The sequence below is a fragment of the Aethina tumida genome, chromosome 1 (genome assembly GCF_024364675.1).
Source record: "Aethina tumida isolate Nest 87 chromosome 1, icAetTumi1.1, whole genome shotgun sequence".
Classification (NCBI taxonomy): Eukaryota; Metazoa; Arthropoda; class Insecta; order Coleoptera; family Nitidulidae; genus Aethina; species Aethina tumida.
Window position 1 is genome coordinate 68,870,519 of NC_065435.1, and position 13,936 is coordinate 68,884,454.

The 13,936-nt window shown below is 29.1% G+C and overlaps 2 protein-coding genes across 2 annotated transcripts in view; one reads left to right on the top strand and one right to left on the bottom strand.

Moving 5' to 3' along the window:
- Window positions 1–431: 431 nt before the first annotated feature.
- The window catches only part of LOC109599697 (uncharacterized), a 46,283-nt gene continuing 32,778 nt past the window's right edge, over window positions 432–13,936 (top strand). Inside the window, exons 1-2 of the mRNA XM_020015720.2 lie at window positions 432–618; window positions 9,742–9,920. Of these exons, the coding sequence (XP_019871279.1) occupies window positions 9,756–9,920 (165 nt within the window). The 5' untranslated portion in view covers window positions 432–618; window positions 9,742–9,755. The remainder of the gene's footprint in view (window positions 619–9,741; window positions 9,921–13,936) is intronic.
- On the bottom strand, window positions 11,449–13,448 carry LOC109599676 (malate dehydrogenase, mitochondrial). The gene is made up of 5 exons (XM_020015698.2): window positions 13,302–13,448; window positions 12,629–12,921; window positions 12,322–12,570; window positions 11,917–12,263; window positions 11,449–11,861 (listed from the first exon to the last, which is right to left on the bottom strand). Exons 1-5 carry the CDS (start codon window positions 13,324–13,326, stop codon window positions 11,606–11,608), a joined length of 1,170 nt encoding a protein of 389 aa, XP_019871257.1. The 5' UTR covers window positions 13,327–13,448; the 3' UTR covers window positions 11,449–11,605.

Sequence of the window (13,936 nt, forward strand, 5' to 3'; positions counted from 1 at the left end):
TTATACGTATGTGTATATTGAAAACTAAAAATGTGTAAAAAGAAGTTTTAAAAAAATTATATTATATTATATATATATATACTTGTAAAAGTTTTTAAATTCTTCCAGGTGATAATAAATCTAAGAAAATCACTTTTATCAGTTTACATTTGCCAACATTGTCATCCCCAATATCTGTCCTGGTTCCGCGTGTTTGCCCAAACAAAACCGATACGTCCATCGGCAAACAAAGGCCGAAATAAATGAAAACAGAAAAGTACCGCGTCGTCGAAAAACAAGCCCGGTCCCATGGAAGGCAAACAAACCCCGAATCACGGGATCGCAAATCGAGTGAGGACCGTTGCGCAGCCGCCCCCCGTCAAAACAGTCCCTATCGAACGTCGGCCGCAGTGTGCCGACAGTTCCCGTCGGCGTCGGTAGCGTCGCGACGCGTCAACACACGGTGGGCGTACCTGGCGTACGCCAATGCATCTGACAATACCTGCATCCGTCTCGCTTTAGCACGTTCCGGAATACGCGTGTGCCAAAATACGGTTTTGCTAGGCGACTTTTATTTTTGAAATTTTCGAAAAACGTCATTCTAGTTTTACTAACGTTTTTTTTTGGAAGGAACGAAAGGTAACAATTATAAATGAAAATGCTGGTTTCGTTTCATTATACTTTGATTTATAGTCTTTTTTTCTTTATTGTCTTGAGATAACAACTTTTTTTTAATTATAGTTGAATTATTTCCACTATTTTTATTTAGAAATGCTTTTGTTATGTAAGTTAGAGGTTCTACCTCTTTGTTCCATATATTTTGAAAACGGACCACACGTTTAATTTTATAATTCATACAAATTTAATAAATCTATTAATATTGATTCAATTTAGGTTAAAGATAATATTAATTAAGAAATGTTATTAAAAAATAATAATAATAAAATAAAAATTTTTCAAAAATATTAAAAATAAATTATTAACAATTAAAAAATAAAGAGATCAGAAACCTGTAATTAAGAAACAAATTAAATATACAATTATCTGTTTTATATAATTCAATAGATTTTAAAATTGAAATAAATATTAAAGGAGTAAATCTACATTACCTATTTTTTTTTTTTTTTTGAGGAATATTTAAATTCTATAATTAGTTTGATTTTATAACACAAGTTTATTAGAATATGCAAAGACAATTTAGTGATAAGAAAAGAAAAGTTAAAATTTAAAAAAGTCTGCTTAAGTACTAAAAGTGAACAGAACTAGTTTACTGATTTTTTTAAAATTCACATTGGATAACTAAAAAGATAAAGAAATACTTTTTACAGTTTACTTCAGTTTAATTTAAAGAAATATATTCAATCTAAGTATTTATTTCATTTATTTTAACAAATAAAGTAAATTTTAAAAATGTATTTCAAAATTATTTTAATTAATAGAATTATTTATAAAATTTATTAACACTAAAATTAATTACGTTTTAAATATTTTTATATATTAAATATTTTTATATATTTTGCACTTAAATTATTAAATAATTTGTTAGCAGACATTAAAATTTTATGGATAGTACATAAATATAAATTTTTATTGATCGAAAAGTCGTAATATTATAGTAAATATATGATAATTGAAATCCCAGTTGCAGTAATCAATATATGAATATGTTTTGCTAAGATTTTAACGGAATTTTAAAAGTGAATATATTAAATGATATTATTAAAAAATAATTTTAAAATTTACACTCCAGTATAATATTTTACTTTTTATATTATAATAATATACGGAAAACTTTCGTTTTTAGAAAAAAAATGTGAAATGTTTTTCTTTTAGTTAGGTTTTATTATTTATTATTTAAAATAAAATTAATTAATGGGGATAAAAAATAAATAAAGTATTAAATAATTGAATTGAATGAACGAAGTTTAATACTTATAAAGTATGATGATAATAGTTATTTTATGTAGTATTGATTGTATTGGCGCATTCACCATTTGCATCCACCATTTTTGTAAATGACAATTTGTTAGGTGTTTCATATTTAATAAAAATATAATTATAAGATTTAATTAAAAAATACTAATAATAATATTAAATTGTACAAGCAGTTATGTAAAAAGCTACTCATAAAATATGCATTTGTATATTTCGTCGAACATAAAAGTTTCCTTTATAACCAAAAAGTACATAAACTAGCAATTTCATCTAGTATAAAGTTTGTTTTGAATGTAACGCAAATTAGCATAAGCAAATAAGATAAAGGCACAGTAAATTTAGCCGTCGACCCCTTTATCTCGCAAAACAATAATAAAACTAACCCACTTACACTATTGTTTCGTAAACGGCATGAAACGCAAACTGGTTTGGGAAACATTGTGTCACCGATGTGTGCCGTATCTAAAACCGGGATAGCGTGTTGCTACGAATATTGATATATTTGTGAATTTGAATATTTCCTACAAACTAATCAAAATGTGTGCCGAAAATAGGAAGGCATATATGCATGAAATCCATCCTAGTGGTGGTTTCGATCGCCCGCTATTTTTGTACCATGTACCCCATTAATGTTTTAGCGTGATTATGCCGAATGCGAGTCGTTTTTTTTGTTTGTTGATTAATTAAGATTTTGAAATTAGAATATAATGGGATAAAAATTTTTTAAAATATTTAAAAACGCTAATTAAGAAACATATTAAAGATACCGAAAATAAATACACAAAAAGAAAACAGGAAAAATATTTTTATTAATTATTAAAATATATTATAAAGTCAACAACATGAAAGTAAAGTAATTGTATCCCTTAAAACACAATGCAAATATTTTAATTTGTTTTTAAAACAGTGGCTCATGAGATTTGAGTTTGGTGAATCATATTATATATAGAGCAACAAGAAAAGCAAAAATAATATATTTATTTTTAATTACGCATAATTAACAATTTACAATTCGAATTCGGTGCTTTTGCCATGTAAATTTAGTCCGCAGGAATTGGATGGTTTCATTCTTTAACAATAAAAATTTTTTTTAGTAATTAAAACTATTACACATTTATTTAATAAAAAATTCACCATGTCTACACCATTTCTTATGTTAATAAATTCTTTCGTATCATTACTGGTTGACGCCATATCGTAATAAAAAAGAGATGCAATATTAAAAATCTTTCTACAAATGAAACAACCAGACACAGACACCATCAAGTAATTTTTGAAACTAAAGAATCAGCAATGTGCGGAAACTTTGGAGTTATCTCATTGGCTAGAGGCACTCTTCAGCTCCACTACCATTGAAACAATAGCCTGACCTTAATGCGTACTTGTGTATAAAATATTCATTGATATTTAATATAAAATTCTTATTGCTTGTTTAATTGTCGGTTATACAACATTTTACTCATCTCTCTTTGATTAAATGTTAAAATATACTTTAAAGAATAAAATTATAATAATTTTAATATTAACGTTATGTCAATAAAATCATTGCAGTGCCTAACCTACCTCATCTGAGTAGCCACCTCTGTTTTAAAAATGTTTTTGTGAATCCCATAATTGCGCGCATTCGCCATTTTTAAAATAAAATCACCATATTTCTGTGGTCAAATTTTACGTAGAATTCGAAAATGTTAATGTTCTTTTTCATTTTAAAATACGTTTTTGAGATATCATTGAAAAGTTATATGTTTGTAAATTTGAATACATGGTAGCATATATTGATCTGTAGAAGCAGTAATTTTAGACTTTAGATTTTTTTAACATTTTAAATTATTGTATGACTCCATAACTATGATAGTTTGGTAATTATGAGTAATCGCATATAACAAAAATGTATTTTTTTCTTCCCCTTTTCTGTATTAACTTTCAATCATTAGGATTGAACATATGACTGATCAAATGCAATACTTTCTTGGCTTGATTTTATAGAGAGCACTCCTATATTATTTATATTATATCATTACATATATACATCTAATACTTCGTATAAAATAAATATGGCTATTTTATTGAAATAGTATCTTACACTGGCTTTCCTACATTTTCCTTATTTTGAGCATATAACTGAAACCAAATGAAATAAAAATATTATTTTTATTCATGTCAATTTATCCTTATATTTTACATTTTCGTGCAATAATTTCTAGATTTCAAGGTAGGTTTACTAAATTTTCCTTCTTTCTTTGTCATTGTGCCTACTACCTTAATTGGCAAGATCAAAATATTGTGTAAATTCAACTTGATCAGTAAGGAAACAGTTCGACGTAAATTCAGGCACATTAATAATCTAACTCTTATCGAAAAAAACTTCAGATGTTAATAGCCCTGCATCACCGTTGTTTCGTAACTATAGTTCTTAAGTATTAAATAATATTTGTTTAAAAACTTTCAAATCCGTAAGCTGATGCAGAAAGATGAGGGATTTGTGCAGAAGTTAAATAAAAATGTCATTGTCATTTGAGGCTGTTGTTCATACCATAATTCTGTAAAAAAGAAGTTTATTGAATCCCTGATTCTAGGTACAGTAAAAGAGTCCTCTGTACCATCAAATTATGACAAACTTTCTACTAATCGTGATTCGTTATTCTTAATGTTTGAAGTTTGAAATAGAAATATTATAAAAAAAACGAATTTTTACATTCAATTTCTCATAATTATTGAAATATTATAATTATAAATAAAATTTTAAAATTTCTTTCCTCTATAATATAAAAAAAATAAAAGCACATTGTGCCACTATGTGACTAAGTGCCGTAATTTACACTAAATATTACTTTTTGAGGATATTAAATAAATCGAAGCTAATTTAAAAAAAGTATTAATATTTTCAAAGTTTACAGAAAATTTATAATTTAATATAATCAAGCTAAAATTAACAATGTAATCCTATTTGTACATATTAAATTTCTCATCCATCACAGTGTGTGTATAAAATTTCACAGAAAAATAAATAATAAAATTGTAACCGAATTAAACATCACATTTTTCCAATTAATTTAATTGTGTTAAAGGTTTACTTCACAGCATAAAATGTCAAAAACATGTTAAATTCAGTGGAGAACTTATTTTTCTCATAAAATATGTTTGCGCTTTCGATTGCTCGCTATTTTTGCAGCATGTACACCCATTAATGTTTCAGCGTGATTATGCCGAATGCGAGTGCATTTCTTTTTTTCTTGTTTTTTTTTTGTTGATTAATTAAAACTGTCGGTTTTCAAACATTTCTCGATTTATCATTTTTAGGAATAGTAACGATGACCGTCGTGAAAAATCCATTAGTTTTAATTGCGACGTAACAGCTGCAAGGACATTAGGCGAGTAATCCATCACGTTTTGAATCCGTTCTAAAAAAAAATTGAGGAAAACTTGCTGATGTATTGGGAACATAACTCGCACAAACGCTCCGTTGCATATCAACGACGAACAACGATTTTTCCAGATGAAATTTCTTATTTAAGTTTACGCTAACATAAATTACCGAACATAAAACAAAACGGATCCGAAAGTTTTTATTATGAAATATGATGGTTGTATATTCAAGTTGAAAACTTATTACGTGAACTGTAAATATTAGATCCCGACAACGATTACAATAATAATAATGTTTATTTCATTAGTGGAATTGAAAATGTTTCAGTACAAACACGATTGTAACAATAAAAACATAGATATTAATACATAATTTAGTTTTATTTAAACAATTTACACAACAGACCTTCGATATTTTATAAATTTACGCATAACCTTTGTGCAACAAAAAGTATTTTCCATATTATTTTCCACCATAAATATTTCGTATAATAATCTATTAAATAATTTATATGTGTACGTGTAATATTTTTGATCGATTCGTTCATTTCACTTATTCATTGGTTTAAAGTACATTGCTTTAAACCGACACGTACAAATTTGAAATAAAACAAAAAGAGTCCATTTAAAAATCGAATCGCGTGACATCCACAAACAACGCTCACGAATACAACATTTTGTTATATTAACCAAGCCTAAAGAAATGGAAAACTTTTCCTTCCGTTTTAGTCCACGGACTCTTGATTATTTAATAAATATACTGAACGAGCGAAAATAATGAATTCATGCAATTTAGTAAATTAACGGAGGTAAATATTCAGAGAAGATGAAATGAAACGGCACAAACGCAGGGGAATTGACTAATTTTTAAATTAGGCAGTTAAATGCTTAAGTTTTAATAGGCAATTTTTTAATTTGCATAAAGTTTTGTTTTAACCCTCTCTCGCTCTAAATTCTTCGAAGTTACTAGTGGAGAGACGTAATGAAATCACTAAATAAAATAAATAAAAATTTAAATTAAATAGAAATATAAATTAAATTAAAAAAAATAAATTTTAAATCATAAACTATTTAAGATTTTCTTCCTTAGAAATATTTTCTTTTAATTATTTCTAGATTAAAAATGACAATATTTTCACTAATATCGTGTAAACAAAAAAAAAACTTTAAATAAGGCTGTCTTGGAATAAATTAATTATCCTTGTCAATCAATAAACTATAAACATTTTAAATATATAATAAAAAATTAATCAAATCAGTAGATATTTTATTTTTCATGTAAACTAATATAAAAATCCATCTTTTTATAAATTATTATTTTAAAAAGGGAAGAAAATAAAATTGACGAATGACATATTTAAGTTAAAGTCCTTGTACTAGAAATAATTCTTTAAAAAATAATTTAAGTCTTACTTGGAGTCACTTAAATAAAATATCAATTTTTAATTACAAAGTAAATAAACTTATATATGTTATATGTTATAAAAATTTTGAATTAGTTTATTAAAAAATTAATAAAGGAAAGCAATCCAACTATTAAATGGATTTTCTCATGTACTGTAATATGACAATTCATATTTTTATACAATTTATTTTAAATTGAATAAGAATTTTTCCTGTTAGTAATAAGAAATGCTTATTTTTATCGAATTATACTTTAAAGGTCAATATAAATTTTAATTAATACCATTTAAACAAATGACAACTTTAAATTAGACTATCTTGAATTAAATTAGTTGTGAATGTTTAATTGTATTTTTTCAAACGTCTTCTTCCACATTAATCGCAGATGTAATTGAATCTATGGTGAACAATTAAATTTGTAAATAAGAATGCATCTAAAGATTCTGTTAAGTATCTCGCGCTCCAGCTTCCATAACAATGTGCTTATGCCGAAATGGCTTTTGTGTGCGAATACAGTAATGATAATGGCATGGTTGCAATGGATAAATGTCAACAACGTAATTCTCGTTCCAGACAATAGCACCGTTGCATACGTGTAACATTCGCTTTTCAGTTTCCAGTTGAAAATGAAATTTCTAAAGAATCCTCCACTACATTTGGGTCGATTTAGCAATTAACACGGCTAAAAGAATTATTCGTGTCATTCGTCACGTCTTGTAAAACGAACGAAGAATGTCGTCTTCAATATTTATTATTAAAAATATCACATCCAGACATTTCTTTTGTTTGCCTCGAACTCTAATATGGAATTTTATTCTGAGTAAATAAACTGGTTTTTTTATTCAGCCCTAGGAGGGACATCACAACAAAAAGGAAATTGGTTTTTTCAGCATGAATATGTCGGACCTAAATTACTTTTAACGTAGGACTTTTTCTAATCCTTGTCTGATACCAATAAAATATGTTGTTTCATTTTATGTGTAGCATAGTGTTTGGGCACACATTTAGTAACAACACTTTTAAATATAATTTTTAATTAGAATTCTAGTTTGATCGTGTATACTGTATGTGGTATAATGAAAACATCACTGCAACTCTAACTCGATTTTAATGAATGATACCTCAAAAGTTGGAAAATGAAAAGCTCTCTGCAGACTATAATAAAAATAAATTTAATAACTATTATAACCACAACCAACTATCCAGAAGTAAACGAGGTACTAAAACATTCTATTGTGTAAATATTGACTTGTAATACCTAGTAAGAACATTTTGAAGTAATAAACATTGAATAGTTTTAATTAGACATTAAATGATTTGTTCATAACTTTATAACTACGCATCAGATTATAGCAATTAAAATAACGTTGTATAGGGAATAAAAAAACGCTTTAAATGAGATATTACCTTTTCCGTAACAAAAGTTGTTGGATATGGAACTGGGCAATTGGTTATGTATTAACTTTATGAGGAAGTTTACTTAGATAGATTAGATAGACATTTTAAATGGATTTTATTCTTAACACTTGCTTGTTGTATTTAAAAGATATCAAGGGAGACTCAACTTAACTAATTAAATCATTAGTTTTCACAATTATTTAGAAATTTAAATATCTATCTATGTATAACTGAACTGAAGAGTAAAGTATTCAGACAATTTCTTTTGACATATTGTGTGTCTGAAATTTGGCATACACCCATTGTGTAAAGAATGCAAAATTCAATAACGTACATATTTCTTTCATAAATAATCTATAATCAGTTCCTTTCATTTTTTGACTATAGAAAGAATTATAAAAGACCTCTATCAATAGATGCGTAGAGTTTTCTTGTCAGACTTTTGGGACGAATTATAAATTGGTGGTGATTCTATATGAAATTGTCATAATATATACAATATTGTATGTCAGTTAACCATTTGTATAAATTTTATTTGCTTACGTCGAGTTCTGCTATGAAATCTAATACCACAGAAATAAATAGATTCCTCTATATTATATTTAGTAAAACGAAAATCCTCATGGAAAGGAAGCAAATATTATTATTGTCATAATTTTACATCATTATATTTATCTTATTCAGGACTAATTCTTTTGGAGTGGATAATTTGAATTTCCTAGATTTAATAGATTTAAAAATATTTTCAACGTGTTTTATTCTGACTAGTAATATTATTTGGATATTTACAGGACTAGCCTGTCAGTATTTTTAATTTATACTTTATATCGACATAAAAATAAACAACATTCCATTTCAATTCAATTCAAAACTTAATTTTTATTTCAAAAAATGGTATTTTATGAATTTGAGCCCATTTTATTCGATCCATTATTAATTTATCTCTTGTTTTGTACCCTAAATTATCTCAAAGATGATTTTCTACAGAATATTTTGCCGCTGTAATTTTAGAATATGATATCTGAATCAACAACAAGTAAACCAAATATACAATGTCTTACAAAATGTGGTAAGTTGCGTTTGGAATCCTTATCAGTACAACATGGTGACATGGTTTTCTGATTATTTCTCCTAGAAGAAATTGCACATTCTCTACATCCAGGCTTCGTGTATACGTTGGAATTGTTATCATGAGTAAAACGTGGCACCAACTGTTGTTTTTGGAGGTGGTTCTATAACAATGTAGGGGGGAAATTATTTAAAGACACTCACAGAGTTGCCCACATTCAACCTAGAAACTTTGACTGCTCGATGAAATAATTATTTGGCTATTATTTCATTGGTGATTTGGTGATATCAGATTTATTACTGGTTTAAATGTTCTGTTGATGATGCAATTTATTTTTTGTTTATTTGTTTGCAATTTAACGATATTGGTGTTCTCATTTTTTGAAATAATTCAAATTATCGTCTTCAAAAGACTCGCAGTATTTTTGTGAAAAATAAAAGCAATAATATTAACCTCCCTTTTATTAATAAATGAAATATTAACTCCTGTCCTTCTTATATTAAACGGAAATAATTTCTTGAACAGGAAGAAAAAAGAAACAAATAATTATAATAAGAGCAATGTTTTAATAAATATTTCTTCAATTACAGAAAATTGACTAAAGATGCCACAAGGACCTATGGCAAGTCCCTTGATGAAGCCTTTCGTCGTCCTCGCGCTTCCCGGCATGTACTTGTTTTACAAGTACAATCAGTATAAGCGCAAAAGAAAAGAGAATGCCAAAAGGAGACTCACGGAAAGGGAACTTCAGCATCTACACAATAAAATCGTAAGTCGCACAAAATGATAATTAATCAAACGCAATTCTATAAGAGAAAGACTATACTTTTTGAAAATACTTATTTTTAAATTACATTTCGTTAGTTTTACAATTTATTACCAGAGCCTCACAAGATTTATCAACACTGAAGAAATTTACCGCAAGTACATCACGACAACGAATAAACTGCCGGTTTGTTTAATCCAACAATAAACGTAACCACGAGAGGGAAATATTTTCATCTGGTTACATTGGTGGCATACAAATTTTACAGACAAATCCCTTGGCACTTTGTAGACTCATTGCGGCATGGTTTTTTATTTTGTCTCGGGCATAAACATCCGTAGAATTCAGAGGATGTCGTAACCAGGACACGTTCGGTGTACTGCAGTGCCGGATTTATGACCGGGTGACGAATTAATTATTACCTGACCTGAAATGGTTAATTATAAGCATAATTTCAAACTAGGCCCCAGTTTTTTAAATGCTAGAGTTGAAATGTCAATAAAAAATAAATAGTGTTGTCAGAACATAAACTTGCAGATTTATGAGGGCTGGTGAAAGTTACACTCTTAAACATGAAACAGGATAATCCTGTTAAACAAACTTTCGTAAACTTATGACCACAATATGCTTTAACACGAGATATAAAGTCGCATTTCTTCGCCACTAATACAAAGTTAATTTTCTAGCGAAAGAAAAAGGAAAACTTCACAATTCCCTAGGAAGGGATTTGGATTACAAAGTAGGTGGCTGTACATAATAAAGTAGAAAGCTCTTACCTGAAATACGGATGCTAAATTAGATAACTGAAACCAATTTGATTCTCTGTTTCTCTAGACAATGGGTTCGATTCAATTATTTAAACGGTTCAATTTTAAACTTTATGTTGACAAATAGACGAATTTCGTCGTTGCTAAAACAATGGAAGCATTTACAAATTTAAAAATAATTTTATATTCGCACCTGTAATTGATTCGAATCTTTTTAAAAAGTGACTTTTCACGGAATCTCGTTAATAATTTGACTGATTAAGGTCTAGAAACTTGGAATGATGTTGATAAGTTCCACGCAAATGCAATTTTCTATTGCTTTTCAGCGGTATTAAAATTTCTACCTAAAAGTTTATCAAGATTTGAAATTAATTTAAGTTAATTAAGTATTTTTAGCCTTTTAATTTACTTATACACTTCTCAGCTAACTTTACTTCCAAACAATTTTGTTATAACATGAAGGAGAAACCGATATTCTTAAAGAAATATTTATTTATTTTTCTATTTTACTAATTTAAATATTAAGAAGTTATAGTATAAATAATTAAAAAATACATATAGAAACAAATAAAAATATATATTTATATAATTACAAAAATCGACGTAGTATATAACCTAAAATCTAATTAAAAAATAATAAATTCTATCAAATATTTGTTTATTAATTGGTGACCTAAAAATTTATGGAACAATTTTGGCATTAACTCAGACAACAAAACTGGCTAATTGAATACTTACGTGACTTAAATTGTTTTGGGAACACATCATTTTTTATCACTCTTTATTTATTTGTATTATTACATTTTTTGACGTTTGTACTTGTTTCAGACAAATTACATTGAATAAGAATTATCAATATAAATGTCGTTAATACATTATGATAATAATTCTGAATAAATTTTTAAGTAAGATTTTTTCTTTTTATAAGTGTCCAAGAGGACGAACGATTTTCTTTTGCTTTTCGTCCTCTATTAGTTGATGTTTAATCGCAAACGCAGGGTCACTCTTGTATCCTTCCATATCAACATATTCTGAAAATTCGCGGGCCATTTGTTCCCTCACTTTTATATCCTGCATCGCCCTGTCCAGAAGACTTAACTCCAACTTGTTCAGTTCTGGAATTCCAAAATTGTGAATGACTCCAGTTGGACCAAACTGCACAGTTGTCACCAAATGTCTGAACAAAATTGGAAAGTTTAAATGTTATAATGTTTATGAACCTTGTTACTTACTGGCAAGTTGGGAGAATGTTAGTCCTGACAAATGCACAAGAACAAGAATTATTATCTCCACAAAGACCAAAGGCAAGCCTGGTTATGAGTCGGTTAAGCCCTGTGGCCTCTCCTAATACTGACATTTCAAAGTAATTTTCTTTAACCATTTGCTTGGGGAAATCGGCTTCACGAACGCCTCTGAATGCTGAAAGCAGTTTACAGCAGTCACTGATAGGTAAACCGGCCGGGGAAGCCTTTGAGAACAGAGGAACCGCCGTTTCTATATCTGGACCACCGACTATTGGCACGTTTATCAAAGAGTGATCTATTTGGGTGTGTTGAGCTAAGATGCAATTAGCTTTTACCTGAAAAATTTTGAAATTTGAATAATCTCAACGAATATATACATAGATATAATATTACTTCCGCAAATCCAGCCGATCCTATCACTCTTCCCGGATGGTACCATGGTGTTTTTTTGAATGCAGCCCTTACAAGAGCCGTGTACGCGGATACGGGAGGAATGGCCACCACCACCACGGATCTGGGTGCGTGTTTGGTACAGGCTTTCACATAGCTCATTACCCTGTCGCCCTCTTGCATCACCAAGTCACTTATTGACAACGACGGATGTTTCGGACATTCTCCCAGCATTAAAATTATATCAGCACTCTAAATTGAAGTTTACTTTTTGTATTTAAACATTATATCAAGAAACTATTGTCCTTACTCTGATGGCTTTTCCAATACATTTGTCGTCGTATTCGTAAGCAACAGCTTTGCATCTCGTGTCCATGAAGTTGAGGTCGAAAGCCAGAAAGCAAGCGTTCTCTCCGAACAGATGAAGATTCGAAAGTAATGGATTCTGTTTCAGCATTAACGTCACAAATCTGCCCAATGGCGATGAACAGCCCAGGACTGCAACCTGCACCGAGGTTTTCTCATTTTTCTTTGACGGCGACACTTTTTGCACAGCTGCAGTCCCCGATATTAAACGCACGCTTCCAAAAAATCGCCTAAGTGCTGCATAGAAACAGAAAATTACTGCGGGTTTATGCAGAAACTGAAGTTTACATGTACTTAATTAAAATTCAGTATGTGATTTCTCGTTTGTAACTTGAAAGCTTTCCGGTTTCTTGTTGCATTATAAAAACAAGTTTCGAAAACCGTCCCACCAATAATCCAATGTAACTTGAGTCCCTTGCAATCCACGAGACGTTTAGTTTATTTTATTACGCTCTTAACCCTTGTCTACTTTCTAAATGGGACCGTAATGGCGATACATAATACTTAATTTTGTTTAATATGGCGTGAGGACACGAACTTTTTCATTCGTTTATGTTTTATGGGAGGGTATGTGGCCGAATGGGTTTATGAGTGCCAAATTAATATTTCAAACTTACCCGTTCTGGTGGTGGTGATAATCATTTTGTGATTTGTGGTTCAACATAAAATTTTTCTAGTGGAATTATGATCTTACATTCTAAACTATGAATTTATGCAAAATGACAAACAGTCAAAAATGAATTTGAATAATTAGGTTACGTGTATTGACGTATCCAAGGAAAATTGTTCAACAATGTATCAAAATGGGTAGCAGCTCAATTATCGGAATCCGCTTAATGATCCGATAGCAATTACAAATCGTTTACTTCACACAGAACATTCTTATCGCGGTCTAATCAGCGAACGCAACGTTTGAAATGTTGGAAATGAAACCCAGTATCTCTCTCGGATAACCATTCCATTTTGCGAATGCGATCGCTGTGCAATAGGACGTATAAATATTTGCGTGCGACTACATTATCAATAATTCACATTCGCACTTTGGTGCCTCCTCAAATATTCTAACATTCACGCTAACACTTCATAACATTCAAGACTTTATTGACTGGGCTGTGGAGCGCTGTGTGAATAATACCATCTGTCTGTTCGTTATTTATTAATTGATTATTACGTTGCAAGTCAAACGGTATAATAAACTACGGTGAGTTTGAAACTTCTATTGTATTTTATTATATTATGTATTCAAATTTAA

Bases quoted from the DNA above. Each gene is read 5' to 3' on its own strand.
- LOC109599676 (XM_020015698.2), bottom strand. From the start codon at position 13,326: ATGATTATCACCACCACCAGAACGG. The intron at 12,922-13,301 runs GTAAGTTTGAAA...GTTTCTATGCAG, and splicing joins TATCACCACCACCAGAACGG to CACTTAGGCGATTTTTTGGA. The intron at 12,571-12,628 runs GTAAGGACAATA...ACTTCAATTTAG, and splicing joins GTATTGGAAAAGCCATCAGA to AGTGCTGATATAATTTTAAT.